General features: G+C 35.7%; 2 protein-coding genes across 2 annotated transcripts in view; one reads left to right on the top strand and one right to left on the bottom strand.

The window, feature by feature from the left end:
• LOC129742247 (tyrosine-protein phosphatase Lar) overlaps nucleotides 1-23,919 on the bottom strand; it is a 740,954-nt gene that overhangs the window by 475,199 nt on the left and 241,836 nt on the right. The window lies entirely within an intron of this gene.
• LOC129742246 (uncharacterized) lies at nucleotides 13,841-14,500 on the top strand. Its single transcript, XM_055734121.1, has one exon. It carries the CDS (start codon nucleotides 13,841-13,843, stop codon nucleotides 14,498-14,500), a length of 660 nt encoding a protein of 219 aa, XP_055590096.1.

Genomic DNA, 23,919 nt, shown 5'->3' with positions numbered 1-23,919 from the left:
TAGTACAAGATCTCATGAAAAATTTGGGCCAGATCGGATCACGGGAAGGGGTCGCTCAACGAGCCTGAAGTTTGTATGGAATTTGAAGACATTTTGTTCGGGAGAAATATGAAAAACCAGTTTTTCAGCAATAACTTTGTTTCCTGTCGGCCAATTTCAAAAACGGTTTTTCTTAAAGCTTGAGTTATGATAAATATTTCATCCCAAGACTGCATATTGATAAGAGTTAAGATAAAAAAGTTATTAGGCTTCAAAAATGGGCTAACTTTTTTAACGGTGGTATTCATCACTGTTAATGAGGCGTCAATACGCTCGTCCGCCCCGACTCATTAACAGTGATGAATACCATCCTTAAAAAAGTTAGCCCATTTTTGAAGCCTAATAACTTTTTTATCTTAACTCCTATCGATATGCAGTCTTCGGATGAAATATTTGTCATAGTTTAGGCTTTAATAAAGGCGTTTTTGAAAAATATCGGCCGACGGGAACTAAAATTATTCATGAAAAACTGGTTTTTGATGTTTCTCCTGAACAAAATGTCTCCAGTACAAACTTCAGGCTCGTTGAGCGACCTCTTCCCGTGCGTGATCCGATCTGGCCCAAATTTGGCATGAGATCTTGTACTAGGCCTAGGATCAATATTAGCCTGCAGCGCATAACATTTTACAGGTTTTGAATTTCCCATACAAATTTGGGCAGTCTAATGTAGATTTATCTCATAAACGTTTATTTTACTTCATTAGTAAAATAAGCGTTTATGTCATACCTTTTTTCACTAATTGCGGAGAAATATGAGTTATCTAATTTTTTCGCTTTTCGCAAGTGTGCTACACTTACAAGCATAACTCAAATGATATTAATTGCATAATGAAACTATTATCGACAAAACTGAACACAAAACTTAACTTTTTTCTTTTAAAGAGGTTTCTAACTTTACCAGGTTCTCTTATAGAGGGTTAGCAACATACAAATGAATTAAAGTGATCTAGAAATTCAACTATTCAATATGTATTTGATAAAAATCCACCTGACACCAGTTGATGCATCAGTTTGAAGTTTTCTGAGTAAGTTTCAATATGGCATAGAAGTGTTATTTTCTCTAATTTCCTTAGTCTAGTCAGGAAAACGACTCTAGCTTATGGAGGTATTACACTCTCACTTGAAGAGGTTTTGGGTTTTGCAAATCATGAGACTTGTTGTTTTCTCTCACTATAGAGGTTTCTCGCACATCCAGGTTCGGCTGTACCAGTTTCAGTTTCGATGTAAAATTATTCAGTGTTCGATATACATATTTCATAAAATTATTTTATGCAAAAAGCAAATAATTTGGCAGCGTGAGACGTTTTTAAGTATAGTTAAAGGAGATGAGGGCATAATGAGCACCCGAGGCATAATGAGAACTACGCTTTTCTACGAAAGTGCGTATTTTCTTAAATAAATTTTCATGAGGATTTGTTTCGTACTTCCTATAGTATTAATTTTTCACAAAAAAAGGAATCTCCTTATCATCTTTACAGAGATATTTAAAAAAAAACTAGCTTGGTTCTCAAGTTACGAAAATATTATAATTTTTGAGCACCACGAAATAAGCTCTTACGATCTTAAAATAACCTTGATCTATAATGTACGCACTGCAACATGATGTACACATTGTTTCTCAATATTTACCATCACAAAATTTTTGATTTTTCACTTCTTTCAATTTTAAAACACGTTTTTACTTAAATTTGTTGACTAGGGGCATATAGAGCACCATATTATCGAGGCATAATGAGCATTTTCTGCCGTAGAATCTAGCAGCGAATTAAAATTGATTTATAGCGCCACACCTTGACTAGTTTTCATCCGACAATTTAGCCTATTGGTAAGGTGTCGGAGAGGTAATCAAAAGACTAGAGTTAGATTTCTGTTCGAGGTGATTTTTTTCCATTCACAATTCATGATCGATTTTTTTATCGTTACATTATGCGGCTAGTAGCATCATCCTCCGAACAAAGCACATAATGTATGAGAGTGCGTGAATTGTTTGTATTCTACAAACAGACCTAGATTATTTTGTTATTGCTTTGTTTGATGAATCTACGACTCACCTGACTTCATCGAATTGAATTTGCTGCTAGATTCCCCGGCATAAACGCACATCTTGCTCTGATTAATGGTGCTCATACTGCCTCAGGGGGGGTTCTCATTATGCCTCCACAGTGGCTGGTTTTCAGCTTTTGGCAAAAAATTTTAAAATGCTTTTTTTAACGTTTTCATCTAGTTTTTCACGTTTCAGCCCGTTAGGGAATAGGCTTTTCAAGTGTCTGAACACGAAACAATAATGTAACCTCCATATTATTGCTATTTTCTATGGTTAAATAACCGTTTTCCTTAAGGTGGCCATTATGCCCCCATCTCCCCTACACATCTTTTTCATCAGAAAAAATATTGGTTTTCCAATGTTGATGTTGTTGTGTATTTCGTTTGAATTGGCCTGAGGAAGGAAGCATTACATCGCAAGTGTTAAGTTTTTAATTCATCCTACATTAAACTGTTGCTTAGAGTTTCCGAAATCTAAGGTCTTAACCCTGATAAAAAATAATATCTTACACTCAAACAATTGAACCTCAGTCCTGTTTTATACACGGTTTCTATATTTTCACGAATCTTTAGTTCAAATGACTATTACTATAGTTATTCATTGTGTTAATTAAAAAAAACATTTTTTTCAAAAACATGTCTTTGGATTTGTACAAAAGAATATAACTGGATTTAAAAAATAACTATATATTTTCCTGCAATCTGATGATTTTAAGTTTTGTAAGACAAATCCCCATTCAAGTTGATTTTATAGTATGTTTCGATGTATTTTTCACATATTTCTATATAAATTGTACTTTTTTTTCTAGAACTCTATAGAAATTCTAGAAAATTTATTTTGGCTGAAAAGTACTACATTATGGTTTCAAGATCAATTTAACCGGACTGTTTTTTGCAAAATTGTTGAAATTGTGGAGCAAAACAACGAATAGATGCCCAGTTCGTTAGATTTTTTTTTAAATCATGAAAACCTGTAAATTTGAAACGGAAAGAATACCTGTTACAAGACGCCGAAATGTTTATCATGATTTCTTATCGGTTAACAAGTTTTGGGATACAATTATTAGAAATTTGAAGGCTTTTATATTCATTTTTTTTATTCGCCATGATTTTAAATCAAAAACGAGAATAGAAAATATCGGAAAACTGGGAAAAAACCTGGGAAAAACCGGGAAAAACTTTGGAATTTCAAAACGAAAAATCGCAAGCAACCCTGTAATCTCTTATATTTTAAAAAATGAGCAAAAGAAACAGGCTTTTTCGCCTAAAAGTGATTGCTTAAAATATTATCACCATTGCTTTTATTGGTTGTTAAAGGAATTTATTCAAATTGTTGATTTTTAATGAAAAACTGCTGTAATTTGTTCTTAAATGTAAAACTGAAAATTTATGCAAATTTAAAGATTCGATCGAAATGAATTCATCGAATTATGGAAAAATCGCCCTCATCCTCCTGTGCTCTGGATTTTGGAGAACAGTTTTCTTTGAAAACAGACCGATTATAAAAATAATTTGTTGATCTTTTTCTTTGCTTCGTCCTATATTGTCATGAGAATGCATAATAATTGCAATCAGGGCCGCATAGTGCTTCAATTCTCGAAAAAAGTTGGCAAAAAGCCTGTTTTCTACATTTTTGTCATTGAAAATTTTGAAGATTTTTCAATACTCATAATATCACTGAAAATAACTTTTTTTTCAATTTTTTTTTTATTTTTTTTGAATTTTTACTGTAAGAACTTGAAAAGTTTTAAAAGCTCAGTTAGGAAATCCATGTATCCACGTAATTCATCCAACTTTTTTTTTTATAGATTTCTGCAAAATCTCTCACATCCTAGAAAGGTTCATTGAATCTGAAAATCTTCCTTAAATTAAAATACAATTAAAATTAAATCAAAACAGATTGACATGACAACGCTGTGGTGCTGAGCACCTTTTAATTTTTCATTAATTAAAGTATAGTAATTTTATGATAGATGAGATTTTTTTTAAGAATTTCGCAAACACTGTTTCAAATTTTGAAAATAAAGTATGTAAGCTTATTTTCTCAAATGATAATATTTTTGATCAATGGTTGTTTTAACATTTTACACTTTATTTAGATTTTACTCAAGAAAAACACACTTTATGTTTTATATTTTCTTTTTTTTATTTGACTTTTGATTTTGATTTTTGCATTTATTTAATATTTCATATCTTTAAAATAATACCTAAACATTTCTTACTATTTTTCAAGTTTAAAGTTTTTAAGTTGTTCTCTTGAATTTTGACCTGCAAAAAAGTTCTATGATTTGGTCAATAATTAGATAAATATTTGAAAAAACCGTAATTTAATCATAGTCTGGGAGTTATTCCTCATTGCTAAAAAAAATTACACAGAAATTCATACTGATAGTGCATCAAAATATGATAAGGATGTTTTATGAATCGATTTTTGATAAAAATGACCCTAAAGATCCAATAAAATATCAATCAAGTTCGTGATCTGGGAGGTTTTTTGCTTAGAATTCAAATTTGAAGAAAAAAGTGGTTCAACTCCTTAAAATCTTTCTCCAAAAGGCAGCCCAATTTGCAATATTTTGTAGGCCAGAAAGGTCGTAAAATTAGAGTGGAGTTATGTGATTTTTTTTTAAATCTCTAGTTGAAGTTTAAAAACCTAATATATTTATCGTGTTTTGCAACTAGATTCCATATAAAAAATTTCAACTTTATCCCAAAACACTTTTTTTAATAAGGTGTAGAATATGTCTGACAAGGTATAAAAATAATTGTTAAGCAAAATATAATCGCGATTTTATTACCTATTTGTCATGCAATGAAAGCAAATCTTTGCGAAATTTCCAAAAAATATTCGAACTTTTCTTAGCATTTCTTTGAGAACTGCAAAACGGGTAAACTTATTATTATCATTTTCATGGTTTCATGTAATCTGAAAATCTCGTAAAACGATGAAACATTTGGATAGATGATTATGAGCACTTCAAAAACCGACGGGTTTTGGTGACAAAATTTTTCCTATAACCATTTTGCTCGAACTATGCTATATAAAGAAAATTAAAATTAATGTTTAATTTCTATCTTAATATTTAGGTTCAAGATATTTCACATTTAAAGTTATTTTTTCTCAATCCTAACTTTTGAAAGTTAGTCCTTGAAGTTACCAAATTTTTTAAAAAAATAAATGAGGTTTCTTGAAGGCTTTAAGAAAAAAAATTCATATTATTCAATTATCAAATCATAAGCTTATTATTTTAAACCTCAAAAAGTTTCAAGAATTAAAAGTATAAATTTATTTATTTATTTATTTATTTATTTATTTATTTATTTCTAAAGTCTTTGACTATTGTCATACAGACTGATTGCTTAAGATTAGCTTATAATTAAATTACATAGCAATTAAGTTAGGTGACGTCACGGATTGCACATTTAAACTTAGATTTAGTAACATGATAGTCAAACAAGTGAGAAACAGCATTGAAAACTTCACAACATCGAAAGAGGGGGTGATTCTGTCCGAACACTGTCCTGCTTCTTGGCAGCCAAAACATGGTTTGATTACGCAGTCGGCGTGCTGGAACGTATATGTTCAATCTCTGGAGCAATTGCGGGCAGTCAACGACATTAGTCAAGACGTCGTAGACGAAGGTGCGCTGTAGAAAAGTTCTTCTTTGGCTCAAAGACGTCATTGATAGCAAGGCACACCTCTCAGAATAGGGTGGTAACCGTACGGGATCTTGCCATGGCAATCGACGCAGTGCGTAGCGGAGGAATTTTTTCTGAATCCTTTCGAGCCTTTCGCTGTGGACAGAGTGGTAGGGTGCCCAGATTGGTACCGCGTATTCCAGAACACTGCGTACCAATGAGCAGAAAACTGTTTTCAGAGCATACGGGTCCTCAAAGCTGAGTGTATTTCGCCGCAGGAAGCCGAGCAAAGCAAAGGCTTTGGCTGCAGTAGTCGCGGTGTGTTGAACAAATGAGAGCTTTTGGTCAAACGTTATTCCGAGGTCTTTAATAAAGGTTACTCTTTCGAGAGAGGTGGCACTCAAACCGTAGTCGTAGACAACAGAGGCTCTGGTCCTAAAAAAGCTTATGCACTTACATTTTTTGGCGTTAACTTCCATACCGTGTAATCCACACCATACTAATAATCGATTGACGTCCTCCTGAAGCGCAACACAATCCAATATCGAATCAATGGTCCGGTAGATTTTAAGATCATCTGCGAACAGCAGTTTCGGCGACTGAAGGAATGTAGCTAGGTCGTTAATAAAAATCACGAAGATGAGCGGTCCAAGATGACTACCCTGCGGAACACCAGACGGCATGTCGAACAAGGAGGAGTGAGTCCCACGAATGTTTATATAGCCTTGACGGTTCAGCAGATACGAGTACAGCCATTTAGTTGCCCACTCGGGAAATCCATATCGATTAAGTTTTTCTCTTACGATTCTGTGAGGTACTTTGTCGAAGGCCTTGGCAAAATCTACGTAAATTGAATCCACTTGCAGTTTTTTACCTGTTGCAGAATGCAAATCGCTGGCATAGATCATTAGGTTTGTCAAGGTTGATCGTTTCTTGATAAACCCGTGCTGGACATCGGTGAGTATTGGAGTGGCTGCTGAATAGATTCTCTCGTATATCAGGACTTCTAGCACTTTGGAAAAGCAGCAAAGAATCGATATTGGCCTGTAATTCTCCACACGATGAGCATTTCCTGACTTATGGATCGGTGAGATTGATGCGATTTTCCAAGGAGTAGGAAAAGTACCTTCCGAGATCGATCGATTGAAAATCATGCACAGCGGTGTGACAAGCGAAGCAGCTATTTTTACAACAAGCGACGTTGGAATCCCATCAGGCCCAGATCCTTTCGAGGGATCAAGAGAATTTAGCACTTTTAGAACTTCTTGTTCACTGAAAACGGGTTGCGGTAGACTGATGTCGTAGCTAGGAAGTGTATCAAAGTATACATTATTACAATCAGGAGTGACTGGGCTATACACGCTGCTAAAAAAATCAGCAAACAAGTCAGCTGACTCTTTGATGCTTTCCGATGTTCGTCCTTGAAGCGTCACAGATGATGGGATACAGTTAGTAAGGCGGCGGCTATTGATGTATTTCCAGAATTTCGAAGGATCTTGTTTTACGTTGCGTTCGATGTTAGAAATATATTGGTTGAAGACAGCGTTGCGAAGAGTCGAATATTCAATCTCTAGCCTTGAGAGCATTGACTTGTTCTGGTCCGTTCGGTCACGAAGGTAGCGTTTGCGGGCCTTGCGAACTAAGTTGCGGCTTCTCCGTAAATCAGAATTCCACCAAGGGAGCTTGTAAGGCTGGTGTCGGTGTAATCGTTTAGGCGGCGTGTGAATGCGTAAAGCGTCCCAGAGTTGATCATAGAAGGTTGATACAGCAACATCGATGTTCAGACCCTCGAAAAGTATTTGCCAATTTGTGTCCAGTAACATTTCCATAACACGATCGGTATCACAGCGCATAAAATCTAGATTTAGTCTATGCGGGCTAACGGGATCCGTAAGCTCATCAGAAAAATAGTCGAGCAGTAAAACAGTAGGATGATGATGTCGATCGGTATTTAAAATTGCGTTTGGAGGGTGTAAAATATCAGCTAAATCGGGTCTATTCACAAACAGAAGGTCTAGTATTCTACCATTGGCGTTCGGAAGCGAACACATCTGAGACAACCCGCAGGCTATCGTCGATTCGATGACCGCAAGCTCCTGCTCGGTGGAGGCGTTCGCTGGTAAAAATCCGTCTGCATCCTCGTCGAAGGTCCAAAGCAAATTCGGTAGGTTGTAATCCCCAGCTACGACGATTATATCATTATTACTAACCATATTCATCAGGAATTCGAGAGCAGACATGTGAGACGCATACATGGCAGTTTCGCTGTTAGGCCTAAAATAGGCACAGCAGAAATAGACATTGCGACACCGATCTTTGATTCGCACAACAACTTGCTCTAGGTGGTCACAGCCTGGTATCGCCACCGAGGTTACGTCTATACCGTGTCGAACTGCAATTAACACACCTCCTCCGCGTCTTAAATGGCTTGTATTGGCATTTCTATCGTTACGGTAGATCTTATAGTTAGAGGCTAGTTCACTGTTGCCGATGTCGTTCTTTAGCCAAGTCTCTGTTATCATGATGACATCATAGTCACATGAAGACAGTGCTAACAAAAACTCATTGGTTTTGGTACGCATACCACCGGCGTTCTGGTAATACACCATTAGCTGGGCGTTTGAGTTCATTGTGGCAGAATGAACGGGAACTGATGTGTTGAATGAAGCGGGAGTTGGCGGAGAAGGAGCAGAAGTGGCGGGTTGAGTTTCTAGGTACGGTAGATTATCGAAGTTGGTCGCCTCTCTCAAATTGGAGTCGCGAAAGGTGTCATTTGGTTCGGTTTGAATTCCAAACGGGGCTGCTTCGGGTTGGGAAAAAAACGTTCGGAGGTATTCTCTACAAACTGGCGAAAACGAATTCCAGCGGGCCAGGTCTCTGATGACAAAGCTTTCTCTTTCAGGTCGAGAGAAATTCCAACTTTGTAAGAGACAAATGACAAGGTGCTAACTTCTCTGCCCAGGGGAACCAGTTTTTTTAGTTGGACTTCATCGGTACCTAATTGTGAACGCACAAACCGCAGAATGTTTTCTTCAGGCGCATTTGGAGCAATACCAGAAAGATAAAGCCAGAAAGAGGGAGATGCCGTAAACAAATGGTTTTGAATCGTGATTTCGTTGTTAGCCGCACCGGTACCCACGGCGCACATTAAGTTTGGTTGACGTGCACTGATGTTCTCGATGACAAGTGGTTTATCACGACGACGTTTAAGATGAGCAGAAGTAGGTGCAGCGGATCCCATGGAAGAACCAGCTCTTGGTTTGAGAGTAGGAGTGGCACAAACGTTTATCGGAGGAGGGTTAGAGCGTAGTTCATTCCTGACTTCTTGTAGAATGCTCTCGCGGATCTCAGTTTTAAGTGAATCCTTCAAGGAGTCAATTAAAGCATTGTTTGCAACGTTGGTTGATATCAAAGCATTTGAAAAACGAGCTTTGGATATCATCAACTTGCAACTGTTGCACATCCATACAAGGTGCGTATTTTTGTGAAGATCCGCGCGAGAGTTTTCATGCAGACCCGAGCACTTGAGGCAAACAACAATCAATTTCATATCAAAATCGTAAAAAGTTGCATTGTCTCAACCGGGCAAAACCCAAGAATTTAAATTCAATTTTTTTTCCCAATATTTGATCAATATCCATGCGAATTTGAAAATTTTCAATAAAAATCATGTAGAAAATCACTTAAAGAATAGTTTTCGAAATTAATAATTTTAAAGACTCATATAAATTTTTTTGTTTGATTAAACAAATGAAGTAAAAAAAATCGGACAAAATCTGGGCAATCTGGCGAGCTTATTTTAATTTTACTGGAATTTGATTTTCGGGACTAAACTTCTACTAACAAGTGAGAAATTTTGTTATTAGCTGTAGTAAGATTTCGAAGGTTTGGATTTTATCCTTAGTCAAGATTTTTTACTCTTGAATAATTTTAGTCGTTCTTGAAATTTTGATTAGGAAATTGAAATTATGAGTTTAGAGATGAACTTAGGCCATGATTGCATCATTCAATCAGGTTTGAGGAAAAAAAAGTACATTGAAAATCGAATCGGTTCATTAAATTAGTCGCCAACAGCCGACGATGATGAAAAATAGGGTTAAAAATTTCAACAAAAATTATTTTTTCATTAGGAATAGGTGAAAAATTATTTATATCTATGTGAAGATAAACTTTGATTTTTTTTTTTAGTTTGGATTATGGTCATTTTACCATCTTGGTGGCATTCGCGACTTTATATCAATGTTGCAGTTGGCAGACTGTTATTGAAAAACTTATCCGGAACAACTGTGTTCGATGTTTACCAAATGTTGGGCTCGTACTTCGTACTCGCGTACATTGGCTCAGGAGGCAACTGACGTGCCGGCTGAGTTAGTTCTTTTGAAATAATAAAAATGGAGTGAATCAATTATTAATGATTATTTTACAAAAAAGAAGTGTTGGAAACTAATGAAGCAACGGTACTAAGCAGCAATTTTGTCTAATTTACAAATATAATTTTTATTTTTATGGATTAATGTAATAATCGTCTTTTATCTGAAATTATCTGTATCATTAATAAGTTAATTTTTCTATTCTATTTTCAGGTGAGTACTCGTGAGAATTCAAAATTTTCGAATCGATCTTAGGTTTGCTGCTGAAGGCTTCGTCGTTTTGAGAGAAAAAGAGAGAGTACGTAAGTATGAATTGACACACCTTAATTCCAGATACATTGATGACATTTTTGTTTAGTGTTTAGTTATTTGTCAAGATACCTACACTTAGAGATTTTTTTATACTTACCTTAGTATGAGTTATTGTCAAAACTATTCCCAAAAAGTATCGACTATATTTCAAATAGGGGAGATAAGGGCATAATGGCCACCTTAAGAAGGACGCTAATTTAACCATAGAAAACAGCTATAATATGTGAGTTACATAATTGTTTCGTGTTCAAACACAAAATAAGTCTTTTTCCAGGAAATAACTTCCTAACTGGCTGAAACTTGAAAAAGTAGTTAAAAACGTTTAAAAATGCTTTTTAAAAATTTTTACCGAATGCTGCAAACCAGTCACTGTAGGGGCGTAATGAGAACCCTCCATGGGGCAGTATAAGCACCATTAATCAGGGCACCAAGAGCGTTCTTTGCCGCAGATTCTAGTAGCGAGTTTAACTTGATGAAGTCAACTGAATTAAAGAGCTAAGCTTGACTAATTTCATCGGACGATTTGGCCTACTGGTAAGGTGTCGATGAGGTAATCTGAAGACTCGAGTTCGATTCCTAGTCGAGGCGATTTTCTTTTATTTATCATTTGAATTTTTATATTAAACATTTCCAACTTTTTTTTTGTCAGCTTTACGCATATAAACTATAAGTAAGTAAATACCAAAAAGTGTCATTTTTTGTTCTGCTGATATAGCTTATGGAGAGTGAAAGTGTTTTAAATATTCATAACAGAAATTTGAGTGTTTTGAGTGGATAAAAAACTGTAGTACTTTTTAATGATAATATTTGAATAAAAATTCTATTTCCAATGAATTTGTTAATTTTCTTTTTTGTGAAATCATACTTTTTATAGGAATTTTAGTTCTAGGTCCAATGAAATGTATCAGTTCAGTACCAAAATAGGAACAATAGGTTCAATGATGGAAATTTCGATCATCTATATCTTTCCAAATCTGTATTTATAATAAGCTGTAATAATATAAAATTTCGAAAAAAAGAAAAAGAAAAAAAAGTACTAGTACTACGACCCGAATATCTCGAAATGCTCATATTGAATCATCGTATTAAAATCTGTTTTTTTTTTGCATATTGAAGGTGAATAATTTTGCTATCAATCATCTGAACTTCTTTTTTGCGTATGGTTAACTGTTTTGATGATATTCGTGTGTTTATAATCAAAAACACCATTGAAACGCATTTTTTTTTTTTGGAATATTTTGTTTTCATCGACGCACAGTGGCAGAACAGGCAACAAAACCTCGTAGTTTCTTTAAATCAGCTCATAGAGGATTGATGGCCTCGGGTGAAATGTTCACGATAATGAAAACTATCTTATCGTTTAATTGATTGATATTCTGGCTCAAGATTTGAATTCATTTTTGAAAGGCGTAAAATTTAAAATATTCGTCGGTAAAATTGTGATAAGTTCACCTTATCGAAAAACACATGTTTAAAAATTTTCTAAATTGAAGATAAGAAAACGCCATATCTAACGCTCTTTTCGCGAGAATAATTCATAAAGTGGTTCTAACAATTTTTATCTCTAAGTTTTGTTTAAAAACCACGTTTCTTTGTTCAACTTTACGTCTTAATTTATCCAAAAAACGTCGTATTTCATATTTCTTAAGGAAAATTGATGGAAATTCAACAAAACCAACAGTTGAAGAGATTTAACAATCTTCTTCGGAATAAATTCTGGTTTGAATAAAATATTGAAATTGTATTAATTTGTTGTTAACAAAATACAATAAACTTCCCCTGCTACGACCTTTTGTTAGCTGTTTTTCAGAGTCTAAGAAAAATGCTTTAAAAGTAGAAGAAACTTAGCGTTTTTCTGGCTTTTGTAACTTTGCTTTTTTGCCATTTTTTCCGTATATAATTCAAGTTCAAATAGATAAATATATGTAAATTTGTATGTATTTTCAGTAGAAAGAAAATAAAAAAAATGATCCAATAGTAGTTATTGCTTGAGCGCTACCTGAACTTCTTCTTGAATCTTCCAGGAATGTATATGGCTAACATTTGCGCTCACTGAGCATATCATAAAGTTTATCTCGATTTCTGCAAAAAAGTACAATTTCAAAAAATTTGAAAAATACTGCAATAGGGGTACTGATGAATAATAAAGCTGTTCATAAACCTGTTTGCAATTTTATGTATGTCATTGTATATTTCCCTGGAATAGTTTAGATAAAAAAAATAAACGATCACATTAGTAACACACGACGTATTACAGGACACGACACTTAACGTTCTTACTAACGGAAAAAAAGGAACTAAAATTACCTTTTTGTCGACCGGTTTCGGGCTCGATGTTGCCCATCTACAGGACGATGTCCGACTGATTCCGCAGAAGAAAAACACTAACACAGCATCATACTATCACGTAGTATTTGTCGAAGAGGGGTTGGTTTTTATACATTTTTGTTTGCCAAGTTGAAAAGCGGCGAAATGATAGGCGCGTCATCCTCGTTCATTAAAGGCCTCTCTGAAGTCGTGATGTACATCGATTCCCAGGCATTTAAATGTGACGCTTTTCGAACACATTTTTTGAATTTCACCTTTTCCCAATCTATGGAATGGTTGAATTCTGATGCATGGGCGGCAACACTGGATTCGTTGGATCTGTTGTTTTCTACGGCGTTTTTATGCTCCTTTATCCGTGTTTTAAATTTGCGCCTTGTTTGGCCAATATAGACCGCCGGGCAGGCCTCGCAAGGTATCTCGTAGATACCAGATCTTTCCTCCGGAGGCACCTTATCCTTTAGTGAAACCAAACAATCTTTTAGGGTGTTGGAACTTTTGTAAGCCACTTTCAAACCGTGGTTGGAGAGGATCTTCCGAATGCCATTGGTCAGTGGTGGGTGGAACGGCAAACTGACCCTTTGGGATTCTTCCTTTTCTGGTTTGAAAGTGGTGGCATTACTTCGGAACCTTTTTCTTTCGTGTTTGCGTAGGATTTTATACACGAATTTTTCGTCATAACCGTTCAGATTGGCCGCCAATAAAATCCTTTCTTTTTCGCTTTCAAACTCACTGTTTTCCATCGGTATGTTGAACAAACGGTGTGCCATTGAATGAAACGCGGCTTGTTTTTGTGCACCAAAATGATTTGAATCTACCGTTATGTAGCGATCGGTTGATGTCGGTTTTCGGTAGATTCCAAATTTCACCGTGCTATCATCTTTTCTGGAGATGAGCAGGTCGAGAAAAGGGAGTTTTCCATCAACTTCTTTTTCGACGGTGAATTTGATCGAGCTGTGTTGGCTATTCAAGAGCTCAAGAGTTTGTGGGAGATATCGTTCTTTAACTGTGGCGAAGATATCGTCGACGTAGCGCCACCAAACTCGGGGGAAAAGTTTTTCCCTTTGTTTTTCCCTTGTTTTGGTGCACAAAAACAAGCCGCGTTTCATTCAATGGCACACCGTTTGTTCAACATACCGATGGAAAACAGTGAGTTTGAAAGCGAAAAAGAAAGGATTTTATTGGCGGCCAATCTGAACGGTTATGACGAAAAATTCGTGTATAAAATCCTACGCAAACACGAAAGAAAAAGGTTCCGAAGTAATGCCACCACTTTCAAACCAGAAAAGGAAGAATCCCAAAGGGTCAGTTTGCCGTTCCACCCACCACTGACCAATGGCATTCGGAAGATCCTCTCCAACCACGGTTTGAAAGTGGCTTACAAAAGTTCCAACACCCTAAAAGATTGTTTGGTTTCACTAAAGGATAAGGTGCCTCCGGAGGAAAGATCTGGTATCTACGAGATACCTTGCGAGGCCTGCCCGGCGGTCTATATTGGCCAAACAAGGCGCAAATTTAAAACACGGATAAAGGAGCATAAAAACGCCGTAGAAAACAACAGATCCAACGAATCCAGTGTTGCCGCCCATGCATCAGAATTCAACCATTCCATAGATTGGGAAAAGGTGAAATTCAAAAAATGTGTTCGAAAAGCGTCACATTTAAATGCCTGGGAATCGATGTACATCACGACTTCAGAGAGGCCTTTAATGAACGAGGATGACGCGCCTATCATTTCGCCGCTTTTCAACTTGGCAAACAAAAATGTATAAAAACCAACCCCTCTTCGACAAATACTACGTGATAGTATGATGCTGTGTTAGTGTTTTTCTTCTGCGGAATCAGTCGGACATCGTCCTGTAGATGGGCAACATCGAGCCCGAAACCGGTCGACAAAAAGGTAATTTTAGTTCCTTTTTTTCCGTTAGTAAGAACGTTAAGTGTCGTGTCCTGTAATACGTCGTGTGTTATTTGTGTAGTTAAAAGTTCTTACGTTGGCACAAACCACTAAAATGAGTGATCACATTAGCTCAACAATAATATCCTGTATATAAGCATAAAAGGAATTCAGTTAATTCAGTCTAGGGTAGGGCCAAATAGCCTAATTTTGGCTTTATTAGAGTCCAGGTGATGTTATAGAATGTGCTTCAGCTTTTTATGAAGATTTATGCTATAGTCCAAACGAAATTTTGCTGACCATAATAAAGCTAAAATTGTTACTTGGGTTGCAACCTCGAGACCAGCGGTTCAATTCTCTTGGCGTAAGTAGCTTTTGTAATCAAGATAATATAATTAAAATCAATGAGATAGACCATTATAGGCCGGCAACATAACAGTCTGTCATCTGGATGTCAGAGCAATCTGCCAACCGGATTTTTTCGGCGCGTTGAAGTTTTTTGACATTCTCTTAGAAGCTGAATAGCATTCTCTACAGCCACCTAAACGAACTTGAAAGTAGCTTCAGAAACTTAAATTTTGGGCTGATTAGCATTCTCTTCATACAGAAATGACAGCTGATTAAACTTCTATGAAACCTTTTTAAGGGAATTTTGGGTTGCTTGGGATTATACGTTCTACTGAACACTGTAGTTCGTTAAATTATTCGAAAACTCAAACATTTCTGTTGTAGTTAAGTAACCATAACTTCTATATTTTTTACGGATTTTGATAAATAAACCTTTATAATTTTTGTTTTAAATTGACATTTTAGGACAATAGAAAATAAAATTTTTAAAATTCTACTATCGTGTTTAAAAACAACAAACTCAAATATATAATGAATACAGTTAATCGTTCACACAAAAATAAAGTTCAGATGATAGATAGCAATATTATACACCTTCAATATGCAAAACTAGACTTCAATATGATATTGGGCAATTCGAAATATTTGGATATAGTACAACTCCTTTTTTCCTTCTTCTTAAATTTCTTTAAAATCTCTTAAAAACTTTTCTACAAAGATTTTCTTTTGAATATTATTTCCGGATTCAACGTTAAAAATTATCTTCAGTTTACTTAGTTTGAATATGCTGTAAACTAGTGTAATTAAAACTATATCTGGACTGTATGCAGGAAAACACTCTACATAAAAAAGCAATCCCTCAAGTTTTATTATGATAAAGTCTTTGTGAAAAAACTACACTAACTATTTCGATAATAGTTTTCAAAATATATTGTGTGATTTTTCATATTTTGGTTTTTCTTCACTTAGATTACTGAACACATTATTATTGTTCAAAGAATCCAAAACGGTTCATCATGCAATTTACCCCTTTTTTATAGTCGCTACTTTTTGGGATATAGTTATCAATAATTTTTAAAGATACACAAAATAATTTGATTAAAGAACACCGAGAAAAAAATCGCACCTTCGATAGTGACACGCGTTTAAGCAGTGCCGACGATAGCATTTCCTCGCATTGCGTATCTCGCCTTCCGAATACCAGCTGTTGCTCGCCAAACTGTTTATGTAAAAAGTCTGACACTTCGCTCCAATCGATCGACATATCCTAGTTATGCCACTTACAGTTGTAGTTCACTAGGATGTAAACAATCAAACTCTCAACTTTCCACTTATAGTCGCTCAAATCGGAAGACATTCTTTCTCGGCGCCTCACAAATTGATCAATCCACCTCGACGCTCGCTGGTTTCAATTTCACAATCGTTTTTCTATCACTCTGCTGCTGTTTCCAAATCCCTCCACTTCCACACACTTCAGGGGTTTATTTACACACTAATCCAACAACAGCTTGGTTTGGCCGCCAAAGCAAACTCCGAATGGATGGAAACAATTACCCTCGGCCAACAAAAGTTCCACACTAAATAAACGAAACTAAACGAGCTGGCGGCCCACATTCACAATCGCAAACCCGCCCTCCCCCACAAATGTCCCTTCCCCTAGAGGCAATTGGCAAATCCCCTTGAGGAAGGAAGGAAACCCGAGAAACAGCAACGTTTACTTTTCCAAACATCATACACGGAGCTCTCTACATAAATGTTCTGCTCCAGTCAGTACCAACTAATACGTCGCCCACGCACCGGAAACGGAACGAAACGGCAAAGAATGGCAATATCTAAATCTGCTTCACAACACGGCACAGTTCACAAGGAAGGACTTTAACGAGCGTATTTTCCCACGACCAAACCGAAGGACTTCGATGTCGACGACGACGACGACGTAAATTTCTCAACAAAACAAGCGCCGCGTGCCAGGAATCGTGAATCTCGGTCGTCGTGCGGAAGTTAGGACTTGCAACCAAGAGTCGGAAACCGGTGGAAAACTCTCTTCAGCAACACCGTTCGTCACGAGTGATTCGACCGAACTGATTCAACAAAACCAAACCACGTCCTGGTCCTCTGAGTAACGATTCTGGCTGGTTTTGGCTCTTTATTCGTGTCTGTCAAGTGAGGAAAAAAAACCGGAGCCGTGTCGTGTCGCTCGAGTGGGTGTCCTGCCTGCGTGCCTGCCTGGCTGATGAAGGATCTCTTAATTTTCCGTCACTTCCCGAGGACACGATTATGACGGGCTCTAGTGGAACAGTTCGGGCTGCTGTTGTGGGTGGGTTTGAGTTCTCTTTGAGTAGCCAACTGGTGAGTGGGTGGGTGAACTGCTTTCCTCGTTTGGTCCAAGGATTTTCTTGGGGGGTGTTTGAGAGTATTAACGGTGAGACTGCAGGAAAGATTAGCTCGAAACCTAGCTTGGACACGAAGTTTTCGAGTTTCTAGTGAGTGAGTGAGTTGCATTTCAGATACTCTACTGTTTTGGAATATGTTTGGAAACTTTGTGAGTGCCTTTCTTCCCCTCGAAAATGAGTGATCTTATCATAGTTATTGGATGCAAAATTAGCTAAACATACTTTTTTCTTCCTTTTTTTTAAACCAAACTTTGCATTCCAATTCAATCAAAAAATTTGTAAATTCAAGCTGTACTTGAAAATGTTTGTATATTTTTCTGGGATTTTAACAAATGTTACTTGAACGGTTTTTGCTCATGGTACAAATGACTTTCAAGATGTTTCAGTAGAAATTGCTTTTGAATTTTAAAGTTCCTTAATACAATTTGTTTTTGTGAATTTAAGTTTTAGGAACACCCTATATCTTAACAAAAAATTCCATCAAATGTCTGCACGCAAAAAAATTGGTTCAGGTGATTGATGTGATGGTTATTCAACAATTCTTGATTTGCAAATCTTACCCGGATTGAAAATTAGAAATCTATGGCTACAATTTAAAAAAATTCAGTTTTTCAATTGAGCTCTGAGTAAACAAAATCTATCAATAAAAACTCACAGGGTTACTGTCATTATCAACATTTTTCGATTTTGTGTTCAAAACTTTCAACTATGAAGTAAGAATTCAGAGTAGTGTTGGATTAGTCTTCAATTCGATTTTTAGATTTTTTTGTTAATTTTAAAATCAATCTAAATAAAATATTGATAATCAATCTATCTTGAATTTGGGAATCTAGCGTTCAGAGCTCTGCAAACTGATTTCTTATCCCTCAACTACAAATGGGATATATTCAATTTCTATACTCCTAAACGTAAAACTTTCAATTCTGCCCATAATTGTGGAGTAATCAACAAAAAAAATTACATCAGTTGTTTTGTTTGTTTTTATTTTCAATCGATATCAATGTGCAATGTTCTATAAGACTGAGTCGATTTGGGGTCATTTTTGAATTCCTCAAGCCCTGGGGTCTGAAAAGCTTCGTTTTTTTTTTTTCAAAACTCATCCATGATTTTTTGCAGAATATTTAAGTCACATTTACATGAGTAAATTTAAACTTTTTGGTTTGTATAGGAGAATTGATTGTTTTTTACTGAAAAATCCAAAATTTTTTTGTTTCTTCTGTGGAGCCGAGCCTGCTTACGGTTTTTGTGCCAATTTTTAAAATTTTCAAAAGTAATTTTCCGCTAAATACTTTGTCAAAGACCGTAACTTCGTAGCTTTATTGCCAAAAAAGTTATTAGCTGTTTAACAGGGGTATGGCGGCTTTTGGCGTCTAAAAACAATAAATTCAATTGACATCACTGCTGGATGCCAAGAGAGGTATTACATGACCACATTTCCTTTGTGTTTCAATGCCAAAAGACATACCCCTATTAAACAGCTAATAATGTTTGTACCGAATAAGCTACGAAATTTAAGGTCTTCGACAAAGTTGTTCTGCGGAGATTTTCCTTAGGACTGGCACAAACTGACACATAACCCGTTAGAAGAAACAAAATTGATGATAATTTTTCAGTAAAAAAATATTCAATTTTCCCATACAAACCAAAAAGTTTAAATTTACTCATGTAAACATCACCTAAAAAATTCTGAAAAAAAATCACGGATGAGTTTTGAATCAAAACAAAGCTTTTTAGACCCCAGGGATTAAGAAATTTAAAAAGGACTCAAAATCGATTCAGTCTGATGGTCTATAAAAAACAGAAAAGCTATAACGATTGCAGATGGCTTAAAATTTTTCGAACAAGGTTTGTAGATTTAAATATTTTTCAAAATCACGTGACAACCGATTTTTGGAATTTTCTTATTCTTTCATTTGAGGTCTTTGAAGCGAAAGGGGTAGAGATGCACAAAAGCTCATATCGAGAAACCACGATTTTAAGTTGTTGTGTTTGGCAATTTTCCATATATTTAAAAAAAATGTTTGTTTCTTTTGGACGTGAAGGTATATAAATAAAACTCTGCAAATATGAAGAAAAAATTCACCAAATACAGTTTAAATTTTTTGAATAAAGAACTAGGGAACAGCATCTTTTGAGCATGTGTTCAAATAGGGTGATTTGCCAATTATTGCACAGCTAAGCACATGAATTTGGTTTGAATGCAGTAATTTAGTCATTCAACCCGAATTCTTTCGACTTTTTCTGTCAATTATTCATACATGTTTGGTCGACAAGATCCAAAAGTTCAAATGTTCTAAAAAGTGAAATTTAAATGAAAAAAAAAATCATTAAAAACAGATTATCTGTGCCCAATAGTTGCACTGGCAAATTTGTGCCTAAAGTTATCCGATTTTTGCACATTTTAAAAGCCTTTTTAAGACTCGGCCAACATCGCGATTATGGAGCTGACTTTTGGCATGGAAGCTTGTTATGTAAACTTCTAGTTCAAATGAAATCCAATTTGGAGACGGCCCTATCTGAAGGGGGTCGTCCATACAAATGGGCGTAAAATTTGGACCCGATATCCCATGACATCTTAAGAGAAATTTTTGCAGGAATTCAAATCTGTCGTCGGATTTGTCCGGAGCTATCTGAATGGAGTGTTTTTTGACTGTACCCAGCAAACATAACATCGCATTAGAAATGTCAGCTCAACTCGTTAACAATGTTAATTCGAATCGTAATTCCTACCAAACCAAGTAAATGATCGTAAACATGGTTAGTTAAAGTCTACCGACTCGTATATGACAAATTTGCGCCATGTTTGCAAATTTGTCTCCCGCGTGCGGGATTCAAGTGAGAAAACAACCTTGTTGTTCTCTCTGCGATTAGCAGTGCAATCAGATTTCTAAAAACAGAGGGTTCGTTTGGTTAAACTGTCCAATGAGAGAAGCAGCAAATATTGTCGCTGGCAACGGTTTGCATGCATTGAGAGCAAAACTTGCGCTCTCTCGCATGCTGTCAGGATGTACGGTAAAAGGTGTTGTATATCGTCCTATTTTTGCAACACTTATCGCATAAGCCAGAAGTTAAAAATATGTATGTATATTGCCTCCACTTTAGTACGTAAATGCTGTTTTTTCGAGTTATATAAGATGATTTTATAATGTATATGAAGCGTATAGCAAAGTTGGTTGAGAAATGTACCTACAAAAATGTTTGCTGGGTATTTACCCACTTATGGGATTTTTTTCTTTATATGTCCTAGCAGCTTGAAATTTTAAGTCATTAAAATTCCATTTAAACGAACTAAAAGGTCCTTTAAAAATCATTTTTTTTATATTATGTACTGATGAAAATATAATAGGAAGCGATATGCCCTGATTTACCCCTATAAAGGAAATATCAGTTGAAAAATTATTGCTTTGTGTCTCACTTGGAAGTTGATCAATTTAATACATCATGAAAATCAATAAGGAGCTTAAAAATGCACTTGAAAAACGCTCAAAGTTTCAGATCATTTGACAGATTTATGCTAAAGATGTGCAGTTTTGTATAAGAATTTATCTTTTCAAAAAGTTTATTGATCAAAATAACTTTTTCACGAATGTAGGATTATTTGTAATGAGTCTGACTCCTGTAGTAATTCATCAATTTTCATGTAATACTCACATCAAATTTAAATGTCTGCTAACCTCACTCCAGTTATTTGTTTTTTTTTTTCATCAAATTGATTTACACGAAATTATGCCTGTTATTTCTTGGGTGATAAGGGTGAAATAACAATCCACCCAGTTGTCTCTGGTCTAACACGACGGTGGATTTCAATTTATTAGAAAAAATTACATTACAAATATTACGTAACGCAATTTTGGAGCATTTTCAACCCCCCCTCCCCTCTACGTAACACATTCGTCTCAAAATTTCTGAGCAAAATTCACAAAGCGTAAAAAACTGCTATACTCCCTACCCCCTAAAAGCGTTAAGTAATATTTGAATGGTCCCTTAGATAAGTAGTATTTCAGGTTTTCAACCTGTGGTTTCGATTTATTTTTGGGATTTTGGTTCAAATTTTCGCACAAATCATTTTTCTATGACAAAACAGTGGTTTTGCAAAACATCCTTTAGATTACTTGCAAAAAAATTAGTTTACGGTCGGAATGAAAGACTTCGAAATAAACCTTATAAGAAGTAGTTCCTTCCTAGTTCCTTCCTGAACTGTAGCCTACTTTGACACTCTTCAGGAATTACAAGTTGCCAAACTTTCTGTACATACATACATTTTTCAACTAAGTCGCGAATGCCATAAAGATGGTAAAACGACTGTTCAGACCTTTCTTCCTTCGATTAATAACCGCACACATCCTTTCAAACATATTACAAATAGTGGACTGTATTTTTACTAACTTTACAACTTAGAACTACAAGGATTTCCGACACAAACTCTTGCCTCTCTGGGCATCTGACTATGGCCATGCTGGCCTCTGACTTGGCCGCTCGGGCCTCTGACTGTGTTACCATCTCTGCTGGTGGTTGGATGGAAAAGAGGCCTAACCTGGGGCTAAATTTGTCTCGACCCTTTGGAAAACCCGAGACCCGAGGAAAACCCGAATGTTTTTGGCGCGCATTACATCCGTTAATGCGCGCAGCATCGCCATGTTGCTACTGGGCCTTTTCGCATATTAGGGTGGTTCAGTGGCTCGTTCGTTCCAGAACAACGACTATAATCGAAACAAAAAAAAAACATTTTTCAACTAATTTCATAAACACCAAACATAAATTAAAATTATTGAATCATGAAAAATCTATTTTGACATTATTATCTAACTAAAACTAATAAAATTTACAAAATAGAACGGCTCCAAAGCAAGTTTTGCCGATTGCCCGGTTTAAAACTGAGCTTGCCCGGATTTTCGAAGAAAAAGAATTGAAAACGCCCGGTCTGGATTAGTTGTTTGAAAATCGAGGAAAAAATGCCCGCATTATTCCATAATTTTAGAAAAATCCAAACCTAAAACTAAAATTAAGTTTACAAAATTTACGGTTTTGCGTCAAATCAAAAATTGTTATTAACTTGTTTTAGCGAAACATGTCCTCAAACATTTTTTGTAAAAAAGAATCTTTTTCATTTTTCTCACTTTTTGTGTCCGGATTTTGCCCGGTTCTTTGCCTTGGTTCTTCTTATGTTAAGAAGCCCAATATTCGAATTTTTTAAGAGTTTTGCGGTTTAAATGACAGGATTCTTCCTGGAATTATCACGGAGAAACCCGGCAAAGTCCAGGCATCGGATTTCAAAACTTACATTAAAAAATGGGAAATATCCGGGCAAACTCGACCAGGGTTGGCTCAGGAGACATGCCAACTGAGCTATATCACAAGCCCTGGGTTTACCAATCTTATTACAGATTTGTTTGATAGTTTCATCATTAAATATGCAAATTCAATAAACATTAAGACATATTTTGGGAATCAGGACAATTTGGGACGGACATTTCAAAAAACATTTTCCAAAGTCAGGACAATTCAGGAGTTTTTCAAAAAATCAGCTCATTCTATGCTCCATTTATTTCACCAAAAAAAATCGAAGCGAATTTTTATTCAAAAAATTATCGATGAACAGCAGCGGCTTTTAATTTCAACTTTACAATTCCAAAAATTTGTTCGAAAACTTTTTTCAATGGAAAAAGCTACAATTTTTTTTTTATTTACACAGACATAATAAAAATGAATCATTTGATAGTTCAAACCGTTAACAGTGTTAATGAGAATCGCAATTCCGACTAAATAAGTAAACAGTCGTAAAAATAGTTACTTAAAGTCGGTATAAATCGGATATGATAAAAAGTCGCCATGTTTGCAAATTTGTTCTCCCCCGCGGGATTCAAGTGAGAAAACAACCTTGTTGTATTCTCTCTCTAAAAGCGCTCTCTCTCATACTTTCAGGGCGTCCGAATAAGGTGTTGAATATCGTCCAATTTGTATAATTTTTATCGCTTGAGCCAGAAGTTAAAAATATGTATGTATATTGGCTCAACTTTGGTAGGTTAAAACTGTTTTTAGAGTTTTATGCGATGATTCTATAATGTATATGAAACGTAAAAAAAAAGTTTGTTGAGATGTACCCACGAAAATGTTTGCTGGGGATACTGTGGACAAATCCGGGAATTTTCGTTTGATATCCTGGCGACCGGACCGGACAAGTTTTTTTCTTATTTTTTTTTCTTAAATAATCCGAGCTCTGATTAAACCGTGCAATCTCGAATGCTTACACTTAGTTCATCAAATATCAACTAATTTAATTTGATTTTTATTTCCAAAAATATCCATTAAAGTGGGCTTCTGATATAGCTCACTTGGCAAGTCAGTTGTCTGTTGAGCCGATTTGCGCGAGTTCGAGTCCACTTATTTGGTGGAATAAATATGCCATATTGTGAGCCTATTCGAGTGTTTATCAGTTGAGTGTAATCAATCAATTATCACATCTTATCAAGGGTTTTTATTATGCGACCAGGCAGAGAATAAATGGATGGGGCAAGGGAAGATTGAGCCGACCAGTTCATTATGGGGTTTGAGG

Source organism: Uranotaenia lowii, chromosome 2, assembly GCF_029784155.1.
Source record: "Uranotaenia lowii strain MFRU-FL chromosome 2, ASM2978415v1, whole genome shotgun sequence".
Lineage (NCBI taxonomy): Eukaryota > Metazoa > Arthropoda > Insecta > Diptera > Culicidae > Uranotaenia > Uranotaenia lowii.
This window is presented reverse-complemented; position numbering and strand designations above follow the sequence as displayed.